This window comes from Canis lupus, chromosome 4, assembly GCF_003254725.2.
Source record: "Canis lupus dingo isolate Sandy chromosome 4, ASM325472v2, whole genome shotgun sequence".
Lineage (NCBI taxonomy): Eukaryota > Metazoa > Chordata > Mammalia > Carnivora > Canidae > Canis > Canis lupus.
Window position 1 is genome coordinate 20,082,014 of NC_064246.1, and position 22,702 is coordinate 20,104,715.

Consider the following 22,702-nt stretch of genomic DNA (forward strand, 5'->3'; position numbering starts at 1 on the left):
TTTTTTTTCTCTTTTCTTTTTTTTTTTTTAAGAGATCTTATTTATTTATTCATGATAGACACAGAGAGAGAGAGAGAGAGAGAGAGGCAGAGACACAGGCAGAGGGAGAAGCAGACTCCATACTGGGAGCCTGACGTGGGACTCGATCCCGGGACTCCAGGATCACACCCTGGGCCGAAGGCAGGCGCTAAACTGCTCAGCCACCCAGGGATCCCCTTGACCCTTTCTTTTGTGAACCAAATCAACTGTATTCTCTTTTTACCCAAATTCTTTCACTCTCAATCTCTTCCTATACATCAAGAATTCAAATAAAAAGGAAAAAATTAAAAAATAATAATACAAAAAGAAAAAAAGAACAATTGGGATTATTGGGAAGGAATATGTAACAAAGTGGGAACTTAGCTTGACTGCTAGTAATCATACTGACCTATGTATCAGTCATCTACATGGTGACTGGGATTTTCAATTCATAAACCTAGTGTCTCCCATTTTGGCCTTTTTTCTATACTCACATATCTCTTCCTTACAAGTCTAACTAGCACTGCTTTTCTGAGAGGCCAAAAAAGTCCTCCAAGTACAATTAAGGAAAATCAGAAACTACCTACCTCAAATAGTGGTGGTGATAGTTTTCCTCTTCCCCCATTTTACAACCATAATCCAATACAGAAAGCAGTATATCTTCACCTACCAGGAAGCAATGAAACTCAATCAAGTTGAGGTGTGCCTGCAATTTTTGTATATGTGTAAACTTCTCTTTTCTTCCCTTAGTCAAGAAATTGAGGACTTAATGATGAATCCAAACTTACTGAGACTGTTTTTCCCTAAATTCTTACCCTAACATAGAATCCAGGAATTGTGGTAACCCAAGAACATACATTAATCAGTAATTAAATTTTGCAGATCTGCAAAGCTTCAAAGACCTCAACAGTGCCTCATAATCACTGTATACAATACAAAAACCCTATGAGTGCAAATTATATTTATAATCATGATACCTAAGACAGATAATTCCTGGTCATTAAAACTGCAGAGATCGGGATCCCTCGGTGGCGCAGCGGTTTAGTGCCTGCCTTTGGCCCAGGGCGTGATCCTGGAGACCTGGGATCGAGTCCCACGTCGGGCTCCTGGTGCATGGAGCCTGCTTCTCCCTCTGCCTGTGTCTCTGCCTCTCTCTCTCTCTCTCTCTCTGTGACTATCATAAATAAATAAAAAAATTTTAAGGGATCCCTGGGTGGCGCAGCGGTTTAGCGCCTGCCTTTGGCTCAGGGCGCGATCCTGGAGACCCGGGATCGAATCCCACATCGGGCTCCTGGTGCATGGAGCCTGCTTCTCCCTCTGCCTATGTCTCCGCCTCTCTCTCTCTCTGTGTGACTATCATAAATAAATTAAAAAAAAAAAAATTTGTTTTTAAAATTAAAAAAAAACTGCAGATATCATATTCTGAAAATATGGCAAATATAAATTTTTTATTCTGCTCCAGCAAGAAGCATATATAACTTCTTAACAAAGGAACTACCACTATAAGGAGGAGGCAGTAGAGGAAAGATGAAAGAGGACTTCAACCACTTCTATTTTGACATCAGTGTGTACTTTCTAATTGCTTAAGTTCTTCTTTCCAGCTTATCTCTTTACTCAGGCAAAAGACCAGGTGGGCAAAGCATTCTGTGAGCATCCCTCAAGACAGGACAACTGCCCTGAACCAGCAAGACCAGGCGGGATTGACCTCCCTGCCCACCAACATTTGTCCCATATTTTCCTTATATAAACCTAGAAGTATTTTCAGCCTTTGAGACACTCTTTGAGAGTGTCCACTGTCTTCTGGGTAATGGCCTCACAGAAATAAATTCCTTTCTTGTTTTACCACATCCACCTTTCTATCTTTGGATTTTATCCATAGAGAGTAGCCGAACCTGGTCTATTTGGGAACCCCAAAGCCAGGTGTTCTTGTACTTCTGAGCCCCCGTTGCAATTCTGGCAAGTCAGCCAGGCGCTGTACTTCTCATTTATCCAGCCGCCTCAGGATTCCCCAGTATAGAGCAATTAGCTGTGGCAGCAGCCCAAGGCTCCCTGTTGGTTTCCTGAGCTAGTGACTGTGAGAGGTCAGAGTCAGCTAGCTATTGCTAGTCGACCCCAGACAGGGAGCTGCTGAAACCTGTTTCATTTTGAGGACTTTCTCCCTTGCCTTGAACTGGCACCAACTGCCTTACCTACATCTGGTGAAACAAATGAATTAGAAGTAGCAGGCCCTAGAAATTTGGCTCCCGGTAAGTTCCCGATAAGTGCATACTGTACCCAGTACTTCTTTATTTCCCTTCTGTTGGGTTCTTTTGCACCACTGTCAGGTTTTCATGACCTTTTTGTTTAGGCTTGCATAGCCTGGAGTTGGGGCAGGGGCCACTGAAACTTGTGAAGGTACTGACAAGGTACCACAAGGACTATTTGACAAATACAGGTTTTTGAGGAATGATGAGGTAAACAGGAAGTTAAAGTACACATCTGGGAAGATCTCTGTTGGAATTCGTGTGTCTGTGAGTATATGTAACAAGACAGGAAGTACTATCTCTATACCCTTTCAAAAGCTCCTGGCTGACTGGTCTATATATCTATGACTCATTTTATGTGTGTTCAGGACTGACAAGGATTGGAATGAATGAGTTTCTGGTTTTTTTGGTAGTAGAGGGTGGGGAGGTAGCAGAGGGAGAGGCAGAGAGAGAATCTCCAGGCTGGGCATGGAGCCGGATGCAGGGCTTGATCTCACAACCTTGAGATCATTACCTGGGCTGAAATTAAGAGTCAGGAGTTTAATCAACCGAGCCACTCAGGCACCTCAAGGAATGAATGAGTTTTAAAATTACATTGGTAGGGACACCTAGCTGGTTCAGTCATTAGAGCATGTGACTCTTGATCTCACGGTTGTAAGTTCAAGCCCCTTCTTGATCTCAGGGTTGCAAGTGCAAGCCCCATGTAGAGCTTATTTTTAAAAACATAAATAAAGAAGTGCACTCTTAAAAAAAAAGAGTACACTGGTATAGGTTGAGCTTTTCAGTTAAAAACAACAAAGTTTTCTTGGATTGTTGGTCTGGTCTTGATAAGAAATTATAAAAAGTTTTTTCCTTTTTCTTTATCTGCCCAGGGCTATGTTTTGTCATTATCAGGGCTTCGATTACTTAAGAAAGTTAAAACACGGGACACCTTGGTGGCTCAGTGGTTGAGCATCTGCCTTTGGCTCTGGTCGTGATCGCAGGGTCCTGGGATTGAGTCCTGCGCATCAGGCTCCCCACAGGGAGCCTATTTCTCCCCCTTCCTTGGTCTCTGCCTCTTTGTGTGTCTCTCATGAACAAATAAATAAAATCTTTAAAAAAAAAGTTAGGGATCCCTGGGTGGCGCAGCGGTTTGGCACCTGCCTTTGGCCCAGGGCGCGATCCTGGAGACCCGGGATCAAATCCCACATCAGGCTCCCGGTGCATGGAGCCTGCTTCTCCCTCTGCCTATGTCTCTGCCTCTCTCTCTCTCTCTCTCTCTCTCTGTGACTATCATAAATAATAAAAAAATAAGAAAGTTAAAACTTCTCAGGGTGCCTTAGTGGCTCAGTCAGTTGAGGGTCTACCTTCCGTTCAGATCACGATCTTGGGGTCCTACACTCCCTTCTCAGCAGGAAGTCTGCTTCTCCCTTTTCTCTCCCTCTGCCCCTCCCCCTTGCTTGTGCGCGCTCTCTCTCTCAAAAAAATAAAAAATAAAAAACTTAAAAATGTTAAAACTTCTCAATATTAAAGGAGCTAAATTTTGCTAATAACTATATAGACTTCTTTATAATCTTTTATTGCCACCTTGGTTAAACAGACAATTAAATATTAAGTTTTATAACAATCTGTAATCTTGTTAAGGCAACTGCTTTATTTATTTATTTTAAGAGATTTTATTTATTTGACAGAGAGGGAGAAAGCACAAGCAAGGGGAACAGCAGAGGGAGAGGGAGAAGCAGGCTCCTCACTGAGTACGGAGCCCGATATAAGGCTCCATCTCAGAATCTTGGGATCACAACCTGAGCCAAAAGCAGACGCTTAACTGACTGAGCCACCTGGGTGTCCCATGGCAACTGCTTTAAAACCTTCTGAGATTTTTGGGGTGTCTGGCTGGTTCAGTTGGAGGAGTGACTCTAGATCCCAAGGTTGGGAGTTCAAGCCTCACACTGGCTATACAAATTACTTAAATTTTAAAAAGGCACCTGGGTGGCTCAGTCAGTTAAGTGGCTGCCTTTGGCTCAGGTAATGATCCCAGGGTCCTGGGATCCAGACCCATGTTGGGCTTCCTGGCTCAGTGGGGAGTTAGTTAGCTTCTCCCTCTGCCCCTCCCCCTACTCATGTCTTCTCTCTCAAATAAATAAATAAATAATTTTTAAAGTGTCCTAGTAGTTAAGCATCTGACTTTTTGTTTTGACTCAGATCATGATCTCAAGGTTGTGAGATTGAGCCTCACGTTGAGCTCTACACTCAGCACAGAGTCTGCTTGCAATTCTCTATTCTCCCTCTCTCTCTCTGCCACTCCCACTCATGTTCACACTGGCTCTCTCCAAAATAAAAATCTTTAAAAAACCTGAGGTTTTTAACAAACCTCCCAAGATTCAAATTCTAAATGAAGGCTTTTTGACTAATTAGGCTTGCTTATTTGGTATATTCGATTACATAGGAAGCACTGTCAAATAAATGGTGATGATCTTCTTAGGTTATATTGTATGAATAAATGCTATAATGCTGTTCTAGAAATTATCTGAAATCCCTAAAGTTTTAACATGTCCTGGTATAAGGTCATCATTTAACATTCTAATTATTGGGCAGCCCCGGTGGCGCAGCGGTTTAGTGCCGCCTGCAGCCTGGGGTGGTGCGATCCTGGAGACCCGGATGGAGTCTCCATACAGCTTCCTATATGGAGCCTGCTTCTCTCTCTGCCTGTATCTCTGCCTGTGTTTCTGCCTCTCTCTCTGCGTGTCTATGAATAAATAAACAAAATCTTAAAAAAAAAAAAAAACACATTCTAATTATTGAAATGTTGGATATCACAGAAATAATTGGATCTCCTTGTCAACTGCACTATAATGAACTATTGTCCAATCTTTAACCATATCCATCTTTTTTTAGTCTTTTGTTATTTATAGTTATTGCTCTCTTGAACTGTGTTTCATCTTCGAGGAGATTCATGAAAAGGACTATTTGACAGATACAGGTTTTTGATATGTTTTTTTTTTAAGATTTTATTTATTTATTTGACAAAGAGAGCAGAAGCAGGGGGTGCGGTGTGGGGAGAGGGAGCAGCAGACTTCTGGATGAGCAGGGAGCCCAATGTGGGGCTCGATCCCAAGACCTGGGATCATGACCCAAGCTGAAGGTAGCCTCTCAAATGACTGAGCCACCCATGAGCCCCCCTGATATCTTTAAAATCATAAAACTGGGATCCCTGGGTGGCGCAGCGGTTTGGCGCCCGCCTTTGGCCCAGGGCGCGATCCTGGAGACCCGGGATCGAATCCCACGTCGGGCTCCCGGTGCATGGAGCCTGCTTCTCCCTCTGCCTGTGTCTCTGCCTCTCTCTCTCTCTCTCTCTGTGACTATCATGAATAAATAAATAAAATCTTAAAAAAAAGAAAAAAATAAAATAAAATAAAATAAAATCATAAAACTAAACTGGGTAAGAATTTCCAGGACTAATGGAAAAGCTGCATTCAATCAGAATAAAAATTAGTAACATGGGATTAAATGAATTAAGAAAGATAGTTATAGTTTTTATGACCCTTCTTTGAAACATTGCTGGTTCTAACATTTCCTCTTCCAGATTTTTTTTTTTTTAATTTTTATTCATAACAGACACAGAGAGATAGAGAGGCAGAGACACAGGCAGAGGGAGAAGCAGGCTCCTTACAGGGAACCCGATGTGGGACTTGATCCCAGGTTTCCAGGTCACACCCCGGGCCAAAGGCAGCGCCAAACTGCTGGGCCACCGGGGCTGCCCAGATTTAAGGAAACTTTTTCTCTCAAGATATCTATGACTTCAAGAAATACAATAAAATACTCCTTTGTAAACAAATTAAAACATTTAACTTTTCTGCCTACCTGTACCCTCCAAAATTCAGAAACTTTCATGAGTATTCTTTCTTTCATGACAATTTTAATTAGTTGCACAAGTTCAGTAAGAATCTGTTTTCCGGGGATCCCTGGGTGGCGCAGCGGTTTGGCGCCTGCCTTTGGCCCAGGGCGCGATCCTGGAGACCCGGGATCGAATCCCACATCGGGCTCCCGGTGCATGGAGCCTGCTTCTCCCTCTGCCTGTGTCTCTGCCTCTCTCTCTCTCTCTCTGTGTGACTATCATAAATAAATAAATTAAAAAAAAAAAAAAAAAACTAGAAACATCTCAGGCTGAAAGTAAAAGAAACAGAAATGGTCAATAAACATTGGAAAGCTGATGAACCTTACTCATAATTAACTGCTAAATACTAAAAAAAAATTTTTTTAAGATTTTTTTTTAATTTTTTTACATTTTTATTTATTTATGATAGTCACAGAGAGAGAGAGAGAGAGAGGTAGAGACACAGGCAGAGGGAGAAGCAGGCTCCATGCACCGGGAGCCTGACGTGGGATTCGATCCCGGGTCTCCAGGATCGCGCCCTGGGCCAAAGGCAGGCGCTAAACCACTGCGCCACCCAGGGATCCCAAATTTTTAAGATTATATTTATTCATGAGACACAGAAAGAGAGGCAGAGAGACACAGGCAGAGGGAGAACCAGGCTCTACATAGGGAGCCTGACATGGGACTCAATCCCGGGTCTCCAGGATCAGGCCCTGGGTTGAAGGCGGTGCTAAACCGCTGAGCCACCCAGGCTGCTCTAAATATTAAAAATTTGATAAGACCCAGTGTTGCTGGCATGTCTGGGTGGCTCAGGGGTTGAGTTTCTGCCTTTGTCTCAGGGCATGATCCCACCGTCCCGGGATCGAGTCCCACATTGTGTTCCCTGCATGGAGCCTGCTTCTCCCCCTGCTTCTGCCTCTCTCTGTTTCTCATGTATAAATAAACAAAATCTTTAAAAAAAAAATCTATTAAAAAAATTAAAAAAGACCCAGAGTTGTTATGGTATATAGGGGAAAAAGTCATTAAAAGCATTATGAAGGCAGCCCGGGTGGCTCAGCTGTTTAGTGCCACCTTCAGCCCAGGATGTGATCTTGCATGGAGTATGCTTCTCCTTCTGCCTGTCTCTGCCTCGCTCTCTCTCCTCTCTGTGTTTCTCATGAATAAATAAATAAAATCTTAAAAAAAAAGCATTATGAAGATCAACTAGACAACTTATCAAAATTTAAATGCACACATCCTTTGATAAAATAATTTCCCTTGTCAAAATTTATTCTACAGCCATAACAAGTACAATGTGTTATTTGTGAAATAAAAACTGAAAATATTCCAAATGCCAGTCAATAGGGGACTGGATTAAATATATCATGATACATTCATAAATTAGAAAATAACATCAGGTCTTTAAAAAAAAGAAGAAAGATCTATGTATTGATATAGAAAACAAGTCTTGAGATAACTGTAAAAGAAAGGTTCTAATCTTACAGAGTAGTATTGGAAAAAAGCATATATAAAAAATTGCTAATAGTTATTGCTTCTAGGGAGTAGAATTATTTTCATTGTATAGGAGTATGTATTATTATAGTCATTATAATTTTTTTAAATGCTTGAAAGAAAAAAACATTTCCAGAAGTAGAATTGTCAAAGGGAATGTATGGGGATCCCTGGGTGGCTCAATGGTTTAGTGCCTGCCTTTGGCTCAGGGCATGATCCTGGAGTCCTGAGATCAAGTCCCACGTCAGGCTCCCTGCATGGAGCCTGCTTCTCCCTCTGCCTATGTCTCTGCCTCTCTCTCTCTGTCTCTCTCATGAATAAATAAAATCTTAAAAAAAAAAAAAAAAAAGGGAGGGATCCCTGGGTGGCGCAGCGGTTTGGTGCCTGCCTTTGGCCCAGGGCGTGATCCTGGAGACCCGGGATCGAATCCCACGTCAGGCTCCCGGTGCATGGAGCCTGCTTCTCCCTCTGCCTGTGTCTCTGCCTCTCTCTCTCTCTCTGTATGACTATCATAAATAAATTTAAAAAATTAAAAAAAAAAAAAAAGGGAATGTATGTTGTTCACAGAGTTATACATTTAGACTATTCCTTACCTTTTCCTACTGTAAAATACTTTTGTTGAGGTGGGATATTAATGATTTCTTACATGGCTAAGTATAGGAAGATGACAAAGGTGTGCTACTTAATCAATGTCACAAATATTACTTAAAGCAAATTGTGTATTTTAGTAGAAAATTAATTTGTCAGAAATAAAATACACCCACTCCTCTTACCTGCCATGGATCCAGCCATTAATCTGTGCACATGACCAGAAACGCCCAGCTTTGTGGTAATTAACTAGAAACCAAAAACATCATATTAAATGGGATATTTTGGAGTACTTCTCATTTCACTGTTTCATAATGAAGACATTTCAAGAAAGTTACAGGACTAGTGAAAAGAAAATCAGTATTAAACATAAGTGAAACAAGTGCAATGGTATAAAAGTGAACAGTGTTCTAGCACATGATGAACAGTTCAGGTATTTCCTCTGTAGCCTCTGCTCTAGTTCTGCACTTTTACAATCTTAATTTAGGATTGCCAAATATACTATGTTGCATGTTGATGACCACAAATACTTAAAGAGTGAATGGTATAGTACAAATAAAATGCTACTACGGACAATGAATTCTTGATATACTGATGGCATCAATTCTGACTGATGAGCTTAGAATGTTCTATTGTTTTCTTTTTAAGATACTTGTAAAATTTAACATATTTAACCTTTTTCTAAGTTATTTGAGAGCATAAACTTTCAGTCCAACAAAGAGAAAATCAATTAATGAGTAGGATGGGAAAAGTTGTTAACTGATAGCATTACTCAAAAATGGACTTTCACCATATGATTTCACTATCTTATTTAGTAAGAAAATCCAAAGCCACAATGTTACTTTCCTATAACTGAGAAACAAAAAGCACATTAAAAAGCTATTAATATTTTATGAATTTACTATTATCTACTTGAGGTATATTTTGGCTCTTCTTCATAAGTGTGTACATAAACAATTTGCTCAAAAATGACTAACAAGTCTAAAATAGATACCTCCAAAACCAAGTTATATTTAAAAATTTAAATTATCACAAGTCTTTTTCCTTCAAAAAGGTATTACTTTACCCATTCATCCAAAGTAATTTTAAAGACCAAAGCAAATGCCTTGTCAACTAAGTATGATATTCAGGACACAAAAAGGAAACAAGATAAAAGTTCAAGTACCGTTTTATAATGCTCAAATGCCATAAACTGGATTGCACCATAGGGAAAGATTCGAATCATCATTGCACCATTCCCTTTATATAATCCAAGGTATCCCTCCTTTTGGGGAACAGCACGCAATGCAGAAAATACTCCTATTTTTGGAAAAGTGTTTAGAAGAAAAATACTATTAAAACAGAGGAAACTAAATTCAAATTTTCACAACAATCACTTAAAAGATGATGACGCTATCATTCATGATATAATTTTGTCTGAGAAATTACATGAATAGTAATTTATGATTAGCATTTAAACCTACCTAAAATACATAAGTCCAAATTATACAAACATCTCCTATAAAAATATAAAACAGGGATCCCTGGGTGGCGCAGCGGTTTGGCGCCTGCCTTTGGCCCAGGGCGCGATCCTGGAGACCCAGGATCGAATCCCACATCGGGCTCCCAGTGCATGGAGCCTGCTTCTCCCTCTGCCTGTGTCTCTGCACCTCTCTCTCTCTCTCTCTGTGACTATCATAAATAAATAAAAATTAAAAAAAAAAATATAAAACATATAACAAAAATCAGCCATACAGTATAGCAAAATAGATTTATAATTATTACAAATTATATTAACTTACAGTAATCTAAAAAATATTAACAAATATATTCAAGGACCAGACACTGCAGATTAACTCTGGAAGGATAAAGGAAGGTTTCCCAGACTGACCTAGATACATAAGGGAATTGCTAAATAAACAAATTTAAAAACTATTACAATTTTTTTAAAGATTTTATTTATTTAGGGCAGCCTGGCTCAGCGGTTTAGCACCACCTTTAGCCCAGGGTGAGATCCTAGAGACCATGATCGAGGCTCCCTGCATGGTCTGCTTCTCCCTCTGTCTGTGCCTCTGCGTCTCTATCTCTCATGACTAAATAAATAAAATCTTTAAAAAAAAAAAAGATTTTATTTATTTGCTTGAAAGAGAAGAGAGGAAGAAAAGAGAAAGACAAGCAGAATCCACGCTGAGCACAAATTCGGATGTCGGGCTGGATCCCAGGACCCCAAGATAATGACCTGAGCCAGAGGCTTAATTGACCTAGCCACCTAGCCAGCCCCTATTGTAACTATTTAAATTTGGGGGAAGGGTGCCTGGGTGGATCAGTGGTTGAGTATCTGCCTTGAGTACCACCCAGGGTGTGATCCTGGGGTCCCAGGATCGAGTCCCATATCAGGTTCCCTGCAGGGAGGGAGCCTGATTCTCTCTTTGCCTGTCTCTGCCTCTCTCATGAATATTTTTTTTAAAATGGCTTAAGCAAATAAAGGGAACTTAAAATAAATAACTAAAGCAAGCACTTGTATAACTTCCACCCTTTAAAAGAAAAAGTAACCCTCAATCTTTAAAAAAAAAGAGGAGTTCCTAGGTGGCTCAATTGTTGAGCCCAACTCTTGATTTCGGCCCAGATCATGATCTCAAGATCCTGGGATCAAGCCCCTGCTAGGGCTCCATGCTCCATGGAGAGTCAGCTTTCTGCTCTCCCTCTGTCTCTGCCCCTCCTCTCTGTTCATGCTCTCTCAAATAAATAAAATCTTTAGAAAAAGAGAAAGAATAATTCTATTTCATATATATATCTATGGATTGCACCATAGGGAAAGATTCGAATCATCATTGCACCATATATGTGTATATGTAAAAATTCTCCTAGAACACATGAATAATGAAATTAAATATACTCCCCCACCACCAAAAAAATTCTCTTGCAGGAGAGGGGACAAAGGTTAGACCCTGTTTAATTTGATTCAAATGTATTTGTAACAATTTAATTTAAGAATAATCAAATTTAAAATAACGGTTACCTAGTTGGGACAGGAAGGCTGAAGATGAGAGAGTAGAGGTTTCAACTGTACCAGTAATGTTTATTTCTGAATCTCTGTGTGGGTCCACATATGTTTACCATATTAGTCTTTAAAACTCTTTAATTATCACAAATATTTTGTTAAAAAGGATTTTCAGAGAAATCACTTAGTAGAAGTAAAATACGTATAGTACTTTCAAAAAAGGAAATCCAGGGGAAAAAAAGTGGGGGAGGTTGCTCAGGAGGACAGAATATAAAAAAGCACAGAAATGAAGAGAAAACATTATGATGGTGAATGAAAAAAAAAAAATGATTACACACACACAAAAATCAGAATAATAGGGATCCCTGGGTGGCGCAGCGGTTTAGCGCCTGCCCTTTGGCCCAGGGCGTGATCCTGGAGACCCGAGATCGAATCCCGCATCGGGCTCCCGGTGCATGGAGCCTGCTTCTCCCTCTGCCTATTTCTCTGCCTCTTTCTCTCTCTCTCTCTCTCTCTGACTATCATAAAAAAAAAAAAAAAAAAAAAAGAATAATAGAAATTCCTCTATTAAAAGCCAAAGATGGCAGCCCCAGTGGCTCAGTGGTTTAGCGCTGCCTTCAGCTCAGGGCATGATCCTGGAGACCTGGGATTGAGTCCCACGTTGGGCTCCCTGCATGGAGCCTGCTTCTCGCTCTCCCTGTGTCTCTGCCTCTCTCTCTCTCTCTCTGTCTCTCATGCATGAATAAATAAAATTTTAAAATAAAATAAAAATAAATAAAAAATAAAAGCCAAAGATGGGGCACCTGGGTGGCTCAGTGGTTGAGCATCTGCCTTGCGCTTGGGTAGTGGTCCTGGGGTCCTGGGATCGAGTCCCGAATCAGGCTCCACAGGGAGCCTGCTTCTCCCTTTGCCTGTGTCTGCCTCTGTGTGTCTCTCATGAATAAATAAATAAAATCTTTAAAAAAAAAGCCAAAGATTCTCAAATTCTGTTAAAAGTCCATATCTAACCATATGCTTTTAATAAAAGTCTTACCTAAAACAAAATAACAGAGAAAGAGCAATATTGAATGTTTTCAAATGGCTCTTAAATATCCATAGAGATTACTATAGATCATTGTTTTTCTCCTTCAACCTATAGTCTGTACTATTTTGACTTCGGGAAATGAATAAATTAAGGCTTTCTTTATGGCAAAACATTGAATACTTTTTATTTTTTTTGTCTCAAGTAAGTTCCACACCCAAAGTGGGGCTTGAACTCACAAGTTTGAGATCAAGGGCTGTATACTCTACCAAGGCAGGCAGGTGCCCCAACACTGGACCAATTCTTACAAATGTTAGAAATGTTTTGGAAAGAATATATATTATCTGTAGGGTACAAAGTTCCCTGTGTATCTCGTACATCAAGCTTGTGTGTGATTTAAATCCTCTGTATCTTTACCTATTTTATCAAGCTAGGAATAGAAGGAAATAACATTTGGTAAAATATAAGCATGTTTGTAGATGTATGTAAACATCAGCTCTGAAAGGAAATGGAAGTACCTGGTAAAAATGCTTAATTACAAGGAGGAAATAACAAGATGTTTATTATTATATTTTTTGAATTATGAACCTGTGACATCACACATTCAAAAAAACTTAAATAAGGGATCCCTGGGTGGCGCAGCGGTTTGGCGCCTGCCTTTGGGCCAGGGCGCGATCCTGGAGACCCGGGATCGAATCCCACATCAGGCTCCCGGTGCATGGAGCCTGCTTCTCCCTCTGCCTGTGTCTCTGCCTCTCTCTCTCTCTGTGACTATCATAAATAAATAAAAAATTAAAAAAAAAAAAAAACTTAAATAAAAACGTAAAAACATGGGCAGCCTGGTAGCTCAGCGGTTTAGCGCCGCCTTCAGTCCAAGGCTTGATCTTGGAGACCCGGGATTGAGTCCCATGCCGGGCTCCCTGCATGGAGCCTGGTTCTCCCTCTGCCTGTGTCTCTGCCTCTCTCTCTCTCTCTGTGTCTCTCATGAATAAATAAATAAAATCTTAAAAAAAAAAAATTAAGTAAAAACAATAAAATTAAAAGTAAAGATTTTTAAAGAATCCCACTATGATTCACCTATTTTTACATCATATTGAACTGTAAAAAGCTAAATGGCAGTCAAAGATTTTCAATACATTGCAGGAAAAAAATCTTTATGCTAACACTACAAAGTGGGGGAAAGAAAGATTCTAATTGTACTCCTTGTTTTCCATTTGGCTAGGATAATTTTGCTTCGATATAAAAAAATAGTTTTTGATGCCTTGGAAGTATACACATTTTTAAAAAGAAGCTAACGTAGAAGTTTTATTCAATAGCACATTTTCATCTTTTTTGGGAAAATACATGTTTAAAAAAGAAAAATTTTTTTAAAAAAGCAAAATTTGGGGTGCCTGGGTGACTCAGTAGGGTAAGCATCTGACTCTTGATTTCAGCTCAGGTCATGATCTCCGGGTTCTGAGACTGATCCTTTTTTTTTTTTTTATAATAAATTTATTTTTTATTGGTGTTCACTTTGCCAACATACAGAATAACACCCAGTGCTCATCCCCTCAAGTGCCCCCCTCAGTGCCCGTCACCCATTCACCCCCACCCCCCGCCCTCCTCCCCCTTCCACCACCCCTAGTTCGTTTCCCAGAGTTAGGAGTCTCTATGTTCTGTCTCCCTTTCTGATATTTCCCACACATTTCTTCTCCCTTCCCTTATATTCCCTTTCACTATTGTTTATATTCCCCAAATAAATGAGAACATATAATGTTTGTGAGACTGATCCTTGAGTCAGGTTCTGAGCTCAGCGCAGAGTTAGCTTGGGGTTCTCTCCCTCTGACCCTCCCCATCCCTCCTCCCTGTCCCCAGCTCAAGCTATCTCTCTCTAAAATAAATATATAAAATATTTTAAAAATAAATAATAAAAACTAAAAAACAAAATTTTATAAATTAACTTATGCATACATATAAAAAGAGAGGCATCTAGAATAAAATGCCCAAAAACATTTAAAAAGAAAATTAAAAGTCATATATATAATTTTTTTGGCTTATATGTTTTAAAGATACATGAAACTCCATACACTACACCAACAGTTCATTGTTTCACTCCGGGAATTCCACTTCAAATTTTGCATGCCTTGTAAGGGTATGCTGTAACCCATGGCATGTAGTCCTGTAGAGCGTGAAATCTAATGTGAATATGTAATCTAATGACTACAAATCAGGAAACAAAACAACATAAACCAGCATGGGGAGGAGGTTAAAGGAATAAAACAATCCTGCTCCGACATTCATATGTTGGGTTGTTGTAAACACCCTGAGATATTGGATAACATAATTCATCTCCTTTTTACCCTTAATGTGGACAATGAAAAAAAATAAATTCCTTCCTTTCCAGTTTTATATACTGTCTCAGTAAGTTCAAAGGTCTGATTCTATATATGAGCAGCACACTGTGCTCATTGTTGGACACAGAAAAGGCAGCAATTTTTTTCTTTAAAGTACAGACTTACTATTAAAAATATTGATAAGGGATCCCTGGGTGGCACAGCGGTTTGGCGCCTGCCTTTGGCCCAGGGCGCGATCCTGGAGACCCGGGATCGAATCCCACGTCGGGCTCCCTGCATGGACCCTGCTTCTCCCTCTGCCTATGTCTCTGACTCTCTGTCTCTCTGTGTGACTATCATAAATAAATAAAAATTAAAAAAAATATATTGATAAGAAAATGAACTATAATTTATAACATAAATATTCATTACATTTTTTTGAGAAAAATCACATTTTATTTATTTAAAGATTTTATTTATTTATTCATGAGAGACACAGAGAGAGAGAGGCAGAGACACAGACAGAGGGAAAAGCAGGCTCCATGCACGGGGAGCCCGACGTGGGATTCGATCCCGGGTCTCCAGGATCACGCCCTGGGCCAAAGGCAGGCGCCAAACCGCTGCGCCACCCAGGGATCCCGAAAAATCACATTTTAAAAACACAACTAGAAAAATAATTGGTTCTTTTCATTTATTTTTCTTTTAAGATTTTATTTATTCATGAGAGACACACAGAGAGAGGCAGAGATACAAGCCAAGGGAGAAGCAGGCTCCCTGTGGGGAGCCCAATGTGGCACTCGATTCCAGGACCTGGGACCATGACCTGAGCTGAAAGCAAATGTTCAACCACTGAGCCACCCAGGTGCCTGATTTATTTACGTAAAGTGCAGTATGATTAAACCATTTTATAATGTCTTCATTTATCTAATACATCATGAACATTGCTCCTAGTCAATTAATATTATTTTTTTTTAAATAAGCTCTAGGGGCACCTGAGTAGGGTGAGAGAGAGGGAGAGAAAAAAAAAAGAGAGAGAGAGAGGGAGAAGTAGACTCTCTGCTGAGCAGGGGGCCCAATTTGGAGCTCAATCCCAGGACCCTGGGATCATGACCTGAGCCAAAGGCAGATGCTTCACTGAGCCACCCAGGTGCCCCTGCACCAAGATTTCTAGATTTAACTAGGTGTTTAAAGGAATAGGGTGCCTGGCTGGCTCAATCAGTACAGAGTGCAACTCTTGATCTGGAGGTCATTAGTTGGAGACCCACGTTGGGTGTAAAGATTATTTTAAAAATGAAAAATAGGGGCGCCTGGGTGGCTCACTGGTTAAGTGGCCAACTCTTGATTTCAGCTCAGGTTATGATCTTAAGATCCCAGGATCAAGCTCCATGTTGGGCTCCATGCTCAGCAGGGAGTCTGCTTCAGGATTCCCCCTCTCTCCCTCTGCCTCTTCCTCCCAACCCTCTCTCTTCTCCCACGAGCTCTCTCTCTAATAAATAAATAAATCTAAATAATTTTTTTAAAAATTTTATTTATTCATGAGAGACACAGAGAGAGGCAGAGACACAGGAGTAGCAGGCTTCTCACAGGGAGCCCAATGCAGGATTGGATTCCGGACTGGGGATCACACCCTGAGCCGAAGGCAGACGCTCAACCACTTAGCCACTCAGGCATCCCTAAATCTTTAAATAAATAAACAAACAAATAAATAAGGGAATAAAACTTATCTCCATCACTAATTGGATATTTTTTTAAAAATCACGCTGTCGTGTTTGTGTTTAGAAAGGACGTGACTGGGATCCCTGGGTGGCGCAGCAGTTTGGCGCCTGCCTTTGGCCCAGGGCGCGATCCTGGAGACCCCGGATCGAATCCCACATCGGGCTCCCTGCATGGAGCCTGCTTCTCCCTCTGCCTGTGTCTCTGCCTCTCTCTCTCTGTGTGACTATAAAAATCTTAAAAAAAAAAAAAAAAAAGAAAAGAAAGGATGTGACTATTTTTTTTTTTTTAAGATTTTATTTATTTATTTGACAGCACAAGTAGGGCGAGTGGCAGAGTGGAGGGAGAAACAAGCTCCCCACTGAGCAGGGAACCTCTCACAAGAGCTTACTCCCAAGACCCCGGAATCATGATCTGAGCCAAAGGCAGATGCTGAGTCAACCCAGGCGCCCAAGAATGTGACTCTTTAATTCCAATAAACAAATAGTACTTACTTCAATGATTCCAAGATTTTGGTTTAGAGAATATCAGTATCCTAAAATTATTATATATTTAACCACTACTGCAAATGAAAAGGTTAAAGCAAATAAGAGATAAATCTCTTATAAAATTTGCTCCCAAACTTGAACTCCCTTTTGTATCCTCTTTCGACTATAATTCAAAACTGGAAATAAAGCCAGCAGATGAACAGTATTTTCATTCATTTTTACCTTTAACAACCATTAACTCACCTAGATGTTTGTAATGGTGATTGTGAGCTTGTAATAAAACCTTTACTCGATCCAAAGGAGCAACTGTTGTTTTGGCACAGCATCCAGCAATACCTAAAAAATTTTTAAACAGTTAGGATGAAATTGCCTACCATTTTTTCTACATGGAAGCTGTTATTTGTTCAGCCAGCACACCTTCTGATTTCTAATTTGGTCTCCACGGGTAGAACTGCCCAGTTGCAGGGATATGCAGATAGATGATTGGCCCCCACTCCCTGTAACCTAATAGAGTATGTCAGACTTAAAAATAAATTTGAAGAGCGTAAATCTTCTCCTTAATACCTGATGAACACTGGGAATCTTGCTAAATGTAGTTATGGAGACAAACACTTAAAGGTATTTACCCAACTGTTTCAAGTAACCTCCTCTTGATGACTCTTTCATTGAAATAACCAACTTTTACCCATAAAATTCAGTCATTCGTTTATATATTCAGCAATTATGTACTTGGTCCTTACCACATGCCACTGTGCAGACATATGGATGACAGTAATGTGTGTACATGGGCTTTTGTTTAGGTCAGAATACAGGGCAGCCTTATTAGCATGTCATGCTTTTAAGATGGTAATATATAAAGACTTTTTTAAAAAAAGATTTAAAAAAAAAAAAAAAGGGATCCCTGGGTGGCGCGGCAGTTTAGTGCCTGCCTTTGGCCCAGGGCGCGGTCCTGGAGACCCGGGATCGAGTCCCACATCGGGCTCCCGGTGCATGGAGCCTGCTTCTCCCTCTGCCTGTGTCTCTGCCTCTCTCTCTCTCTCTGTGACTATCATAAATAAATAAAAAATATATATATATATTTTATTTATTTATTCATGAGAGACACAAAGAGAGAGGCAGAGACAAAGAGGGAAAAGCAGGCTCCTCACAGGGAGCCCGATGCGGAACTCGATCCCTAGACCCAGGATCACACTCTGAGCCAAAGGCAGATGCTCAACCGCTGAGCCACCTAGGCATCCCTATAAAACCTCTGTGGTATAGATTGTATCCTCCCAAATTCATATGTGGAAAACTAATTCCCAGTATGATGGTATGTATGTATGTATGTATGTGTGTATTTATCTTTATTTTTTGAGTATGATGGTATTTAGAGATGGGCTTTCAGGAATTGACTAGGTCAGCATAGTGAAGCCCTCATGAACGAGATTAATGCCCTTAACACGCCCAGAGAAATCCCTGGCCCCTTCCACCATGTGAAAACATAAAGAGAAGGAGCAGTCTATGAAAAAACAGGTCCTAAAAAAAAAAAAAAAAAAAGAAAAAACAGGTCCTCACGAGACATCAAATTCTGCTGACACCATGATCTGGCTTTACCAGCTTCCAGAACTATAAGAAATAAATGTCTGGAGCTTGCTGGTTGATAAAAAGGAAGAAAGGAGGGCAGCCTGGGTGGCTCAGCGGTTTAGCGTCACCTTCAGCCCAGGGTGTGATCCTGCATGGAGCCTGCTTCTCCCTCTCCCTCTGCCTGTGTCCGTGCCTCTCTCTCTGTCTCTCATGAATAAATAAAATCTTTAAAAAAATTTAAAAAAAAAAAGGGAAGGAAAGAACGAAGAAAGTTGTTTATAAACCACCCAGATTATGATATTTTTGTTATAGTAGCCAGAACAGACTAAAACAATTTTGTAAAGTATCTTACGTGTTATAAACAGTTGATAAAATAGGCTCTTATTTTTAAAAGATGGGTAAAAAGTCTTGGGGTCTTTTTATGATTATATTAAGCTCTTCACCATTGCATATTTGATTCAGAAGGTACAAGAGGACTGGGTTTTGTGGGTCGCCTTTACTACTATATCCCCAGAGACCAGTACATGCACATAATAGGCACTCAATAAATGCTTGTTGAATGAACGAATGTACAGTCTTATTTTATAAACTTTTTAAAATGTAAGACAAAATCACTCAAAGTCTACACACATTTATTTAATAGCCTAACATATAATAATGCTAATTAAAATCCATATTCTGAGATATCCAAAAACAAAATGCCCATTTCTATTTAAATATTAGATCCACATATAAGGGGGCACCTGGGTGGTTCAGTTGGTTAAGCGTCTGCATTCAGCTCAGGTCATGATCCCAGGATCCTGGGATCGAGTCCCACATCAGGCTCCCTGCTCAGCCCTCTGCCTGCTGCTCATCCTGCTTGCGCACTCTGTCTCTCAAATAAATAAAATATTTTTAAAATTAAAAAAAAAATCCACAAAAAAAAAATAAAAAAATAAAAAAAAATAAAAAAAAATAAAAAAAAAAATCCACACATAAGTTTCTATATCAAGCTTCTCTTACCTGAACTAATGAAAATCATGATAGCTACCGAAAATTGATAAACTAAAAATAATTTGCATTTGAGTAAATTTGGATTCAGAATATTATCTTCTCAATCATTATGATTTAACCATATAATGAAATTATTTAGAATGTGTTCGTTTCCTTTATAGTATCTTTTTTTAAGATTTGTATTTATTTGGGACACCTGGGTAGCTCAGTTGGTTGAGCATCTACCTTTGGGTCAGGGTGTGAAATAAAGCCTGCTTCTCCCTCTGCGTCTCTAATAAATAGGTAAATAAAATCTTTTTAAAAATGTATTTATTTACTTGCAAGAGACAGCACAGAGGGATAGGGAGAAGCAGACTCCCACTGAGCAGGGAACCCAATGCAGGACTCCATCCCAGTACCCTGGAATCATGACCTGAGCCAAAGGCAGACACTTAACTTACTGAGCCAACCAGGTGCCCCACCTTTGATAGTATTTTAACTCACTTAATCACATTACTTTATAACTCAATTAATCATTATAATAATCCATTGAGTTAGGTCACCCAGCTTTGATCTTCCTTTTGAGCAAACGAGGTTAAGATATTGGCCAAGGACACTGCTAATCAACAATAATAGTTAAGAAATTTTGAGTGTTTACTTTGTACCAGGAACTAGGCTAAGAGATTTACCTGAGGACAGTATGCCAAGGCTTTTATGGGTACTATCTCATTTAATTGTTATAACCTTCTGAGGTAAGAAATCTTCTTTCCTGGTTTAAAGGATGCAAAAACTGAGGCACAGGGAGGCTATGTACGCCCAAAGGTCTTTTTTCATATCACTGGGACCAGAAACTCCTTCAAAGTTATTCACTTTACAAAAATCTGAAGCAGCACTTTACCAAGTAAGACACAAATGGCCAAAAAGAATATGAAAAGATTCAGCATTAGTCATCAGAGAACTGCAAATTAAAAACACAATTACATACCATTAAACACCTATTTAAAGGGCAACACACACACCTACACAAACACAGAGGACACAAACTCTGTTAACAAGTGTTAACAAGATAATGGAGACACAAAATGGAACAGACATTTTCGAAAACAGTATGGCAGTTCCTACTTCATTGCAAACAAAAGTTGGAATTTTTACAATTGTTTGGAAAGCCCTTCATTTGACTCCCCATTACCTCTCTAACCTCCTTCCCCCATCAACACCACTTACATAGTTTTTCTTAAGGCCTGAAATGCTCCTCTTCACACATCAACTTGCTAAACCTGCTAATTCAAGTCTGCTCAAGGGTCATTCTCTCCACGAGACTTATCAGAACCGTCCTATTTAACAACGAGCCCACTCGGCCTCTGCATTCCTTGCCCCAATCTCCTTTTTACTTCTCCCCATTGCCTTCAGCACCTTGTAACATACTATATAAATTACTTTCTCATTTTATTTATTTTCTCCCCTCAACTCTCCAATCAATGCAAACTCCAGGATCTGTGTTTTGTTCCCTGATACACACTATGTAGCAGGTACATAGTAGGCACTCATATTCCTTATAAATGAACGTCGTTCTTATCAGAACAAAATAATTTTTTAAAAAAAGAAAGAAAAAGAAGGGATCCCTGGGTGGCGCAGCGGTTTGGCGCCTGCCTTTGGCCCAGGGCGCGACCCTGGAGACCGGGATCGAATCCCACATCGGGCTCCCGGTGCATGGAGCCTGCTCCTCCCTCTGCCTGTGTCTCTGCCTCTCTCTCTCTCTCACTGTGTGCCTATCATAAATAAATAAAAAAAATAAAAGCCCTTGTATAATGTGGAAATTTAAAAAGTCCCTGGCCTTGGGGAATCCCTGGATGGCCCAGTGGCTTAGCACCGCCTTCGGCCCAGGGCGTGATCCTGGAGCCTCGGGATCGAGTCCCACGTCGGGCTCCCTGCGTGGAGCCTGCTTCTCCCTCTGCCTGTGTGTCTGCCTCTCTCTCTGTTTCTCATAATTAATTAATTAAGTGTTGACAACCCAGACAATCAATTACGAGAGGGCAGGGATTGAAATAGTTCTTTATGGGTGGCAGAGGAAATTTCCGAGAGACAATTATGAACTTTGAGGCCTCACAGCGCCCCGGATAGAAGGGCCGCGCCAGCTGCCTGTCATGTACCTATAGAACGTTTTACTAGGATCCCTGGAACTCGTTTTGGTTGTAGACAGTTTTGCACAATTTCCCAGTCAGCTTAAAAAGCTGACCTCCGGGATCCCTGGGTGGCTCAGCGGGTTGGAGCCTGCCTTTGGCCCAGGGCGTGATCCTGGAGTCCCGGGATCGGGTCCCACATCGGGCTCCCTGCATGGAGCCTGCTTCCGCCTCTCTCTCTCTCTCTCTCTCTCTCTCTCTGTGAATAAATAAATAAAGTCTTTAAAAAAAAAAAAAAAAAGCTGACCTCCAATATTTGCTTTCTTTAAAGCAAACAGCAAAATACAATTCTACACCGGGTCATTCATGGTCTTTATAAAAAGAAGAGGCGCCCAGCATGTTTCACAGAAACGCTGGAGTCTTTGTAAAGGAAGGACTCGGCTCTTTCCCTTACTATCCAGCCTGAAGAAAGGGGCGCTTGGTTCAGTCCCTCCACCTCCTCCGCCAGCTCGAGGCCCTTCCTCCCCAGGATCTGCTGCCACTAGTCAAGTGACTATTAGAGTTACAACCGGTCGGGGCAAATATCCCGCCGGGCACTGAAGCAGGCAGAGTCCGAGGATGTCGCCGCGGCCGCAAGCACCGTATCCGCCTCGGGTCCCGCCCGGCCACCCGAGCGTGGCCGGGTCCCCCCGGCTGACACCCACCTCCGGCCAGAAAGGAGCGCAGCCAGTAGAAGTCCCGACGGGCGGCGGGCCCTCCGGCTCCTGCCGCCTGCGGCATCGCGGGAGGGGGGTCGGCCGCTGCCAGAGCCGCCGCCGCCGCCGCCGCCGCCATCAGGACCGGGGCCGCGTGGGGAACTCTGGTCGCAATTTACCATCCACCGCCGGGGGCCATGGCCACAGCGGGCGGTGACAGAGCACCCGCCGCCGCGCGGGCGGGACGGAATAACGCCGGGCAGCGCGGCGCGGCGCGGCGCGGCCTGATGACGTGCGCCGGGGGCGGGGCCTGGGCGCGCACCCCGGGCGGGAGTTCCCCGCGCCGCCTCCCCCGGCGCAGCGTCGCCCAGCGCCCCTGCCCCCGGCCTCGCTCTCCAGGCCTCCTCACGGTCTGACGGAAGAGGAGAGGCGGCGACCCTGGGAAGGTCGCGCTCAAACCCACCCTCTCGGAAAGCTCTTCCCCGCGCGCTGACTTGTAACTGCCCGTGGGGCTGTCTTCTGAACTACCTCAGATGAAGCCTTTCCAGAGCCACGCGTAGGCTCCTCGCTGCCCTTTCCAGGAACCTCTGAAATTGCATCATCTCCAACCAAATCAGTTCTGCCTTCACAGAGCTCCTCACTAAC

At 41.5% G+C, this 22,702-nt stretch overlaps 1 protein-coding gene across 3 annotated transcripts in view; it reads right to left on the reverse strand.

Moving 5' to 3' along the window:
* SLC25A16 (solute carrier family 25 member 16) overlaps positions 1 to 22,331 on the reverse strand; it is a 44,323-nt gene extending 21,992 nt beyond the window's left edge. The window contains exons 1-4 of one of the 3 annotated variants that reach the window (XM_025434688.3): positions 22,067 to 22,325; positions 16,951 to 17,043; positions 9,359 to 9,492; positions 8,379 to 8,442 (exon numbers count right to left, since the gene is read on the reverse strand). In XM_025434688.3, the coding sequence (XP_025290473.1) occupies positions 8,379 to 8,442; positions 9,359 to 9,492; positions 16,951 to 17,043; positions 22,067 to 22,196 (421 nt within the window). In that variant the 5' untranslated portion in view covers positions 22,197 to 22,325. Of the gene's footprint in view, positions 1 to 605; positions 685 to 8,378; positions 8,443 to 9,358; positions 9,493 to 16,950; positions 17,044 to 22,066 lie in introns of those variants that run through there. The other 2 variants (XM_025434690.3, XM_025434689.3) reach the window with 2 other exon arrangements.
* Positions 22,332 to 22,702: the final 371 nt, after the last annotated feature.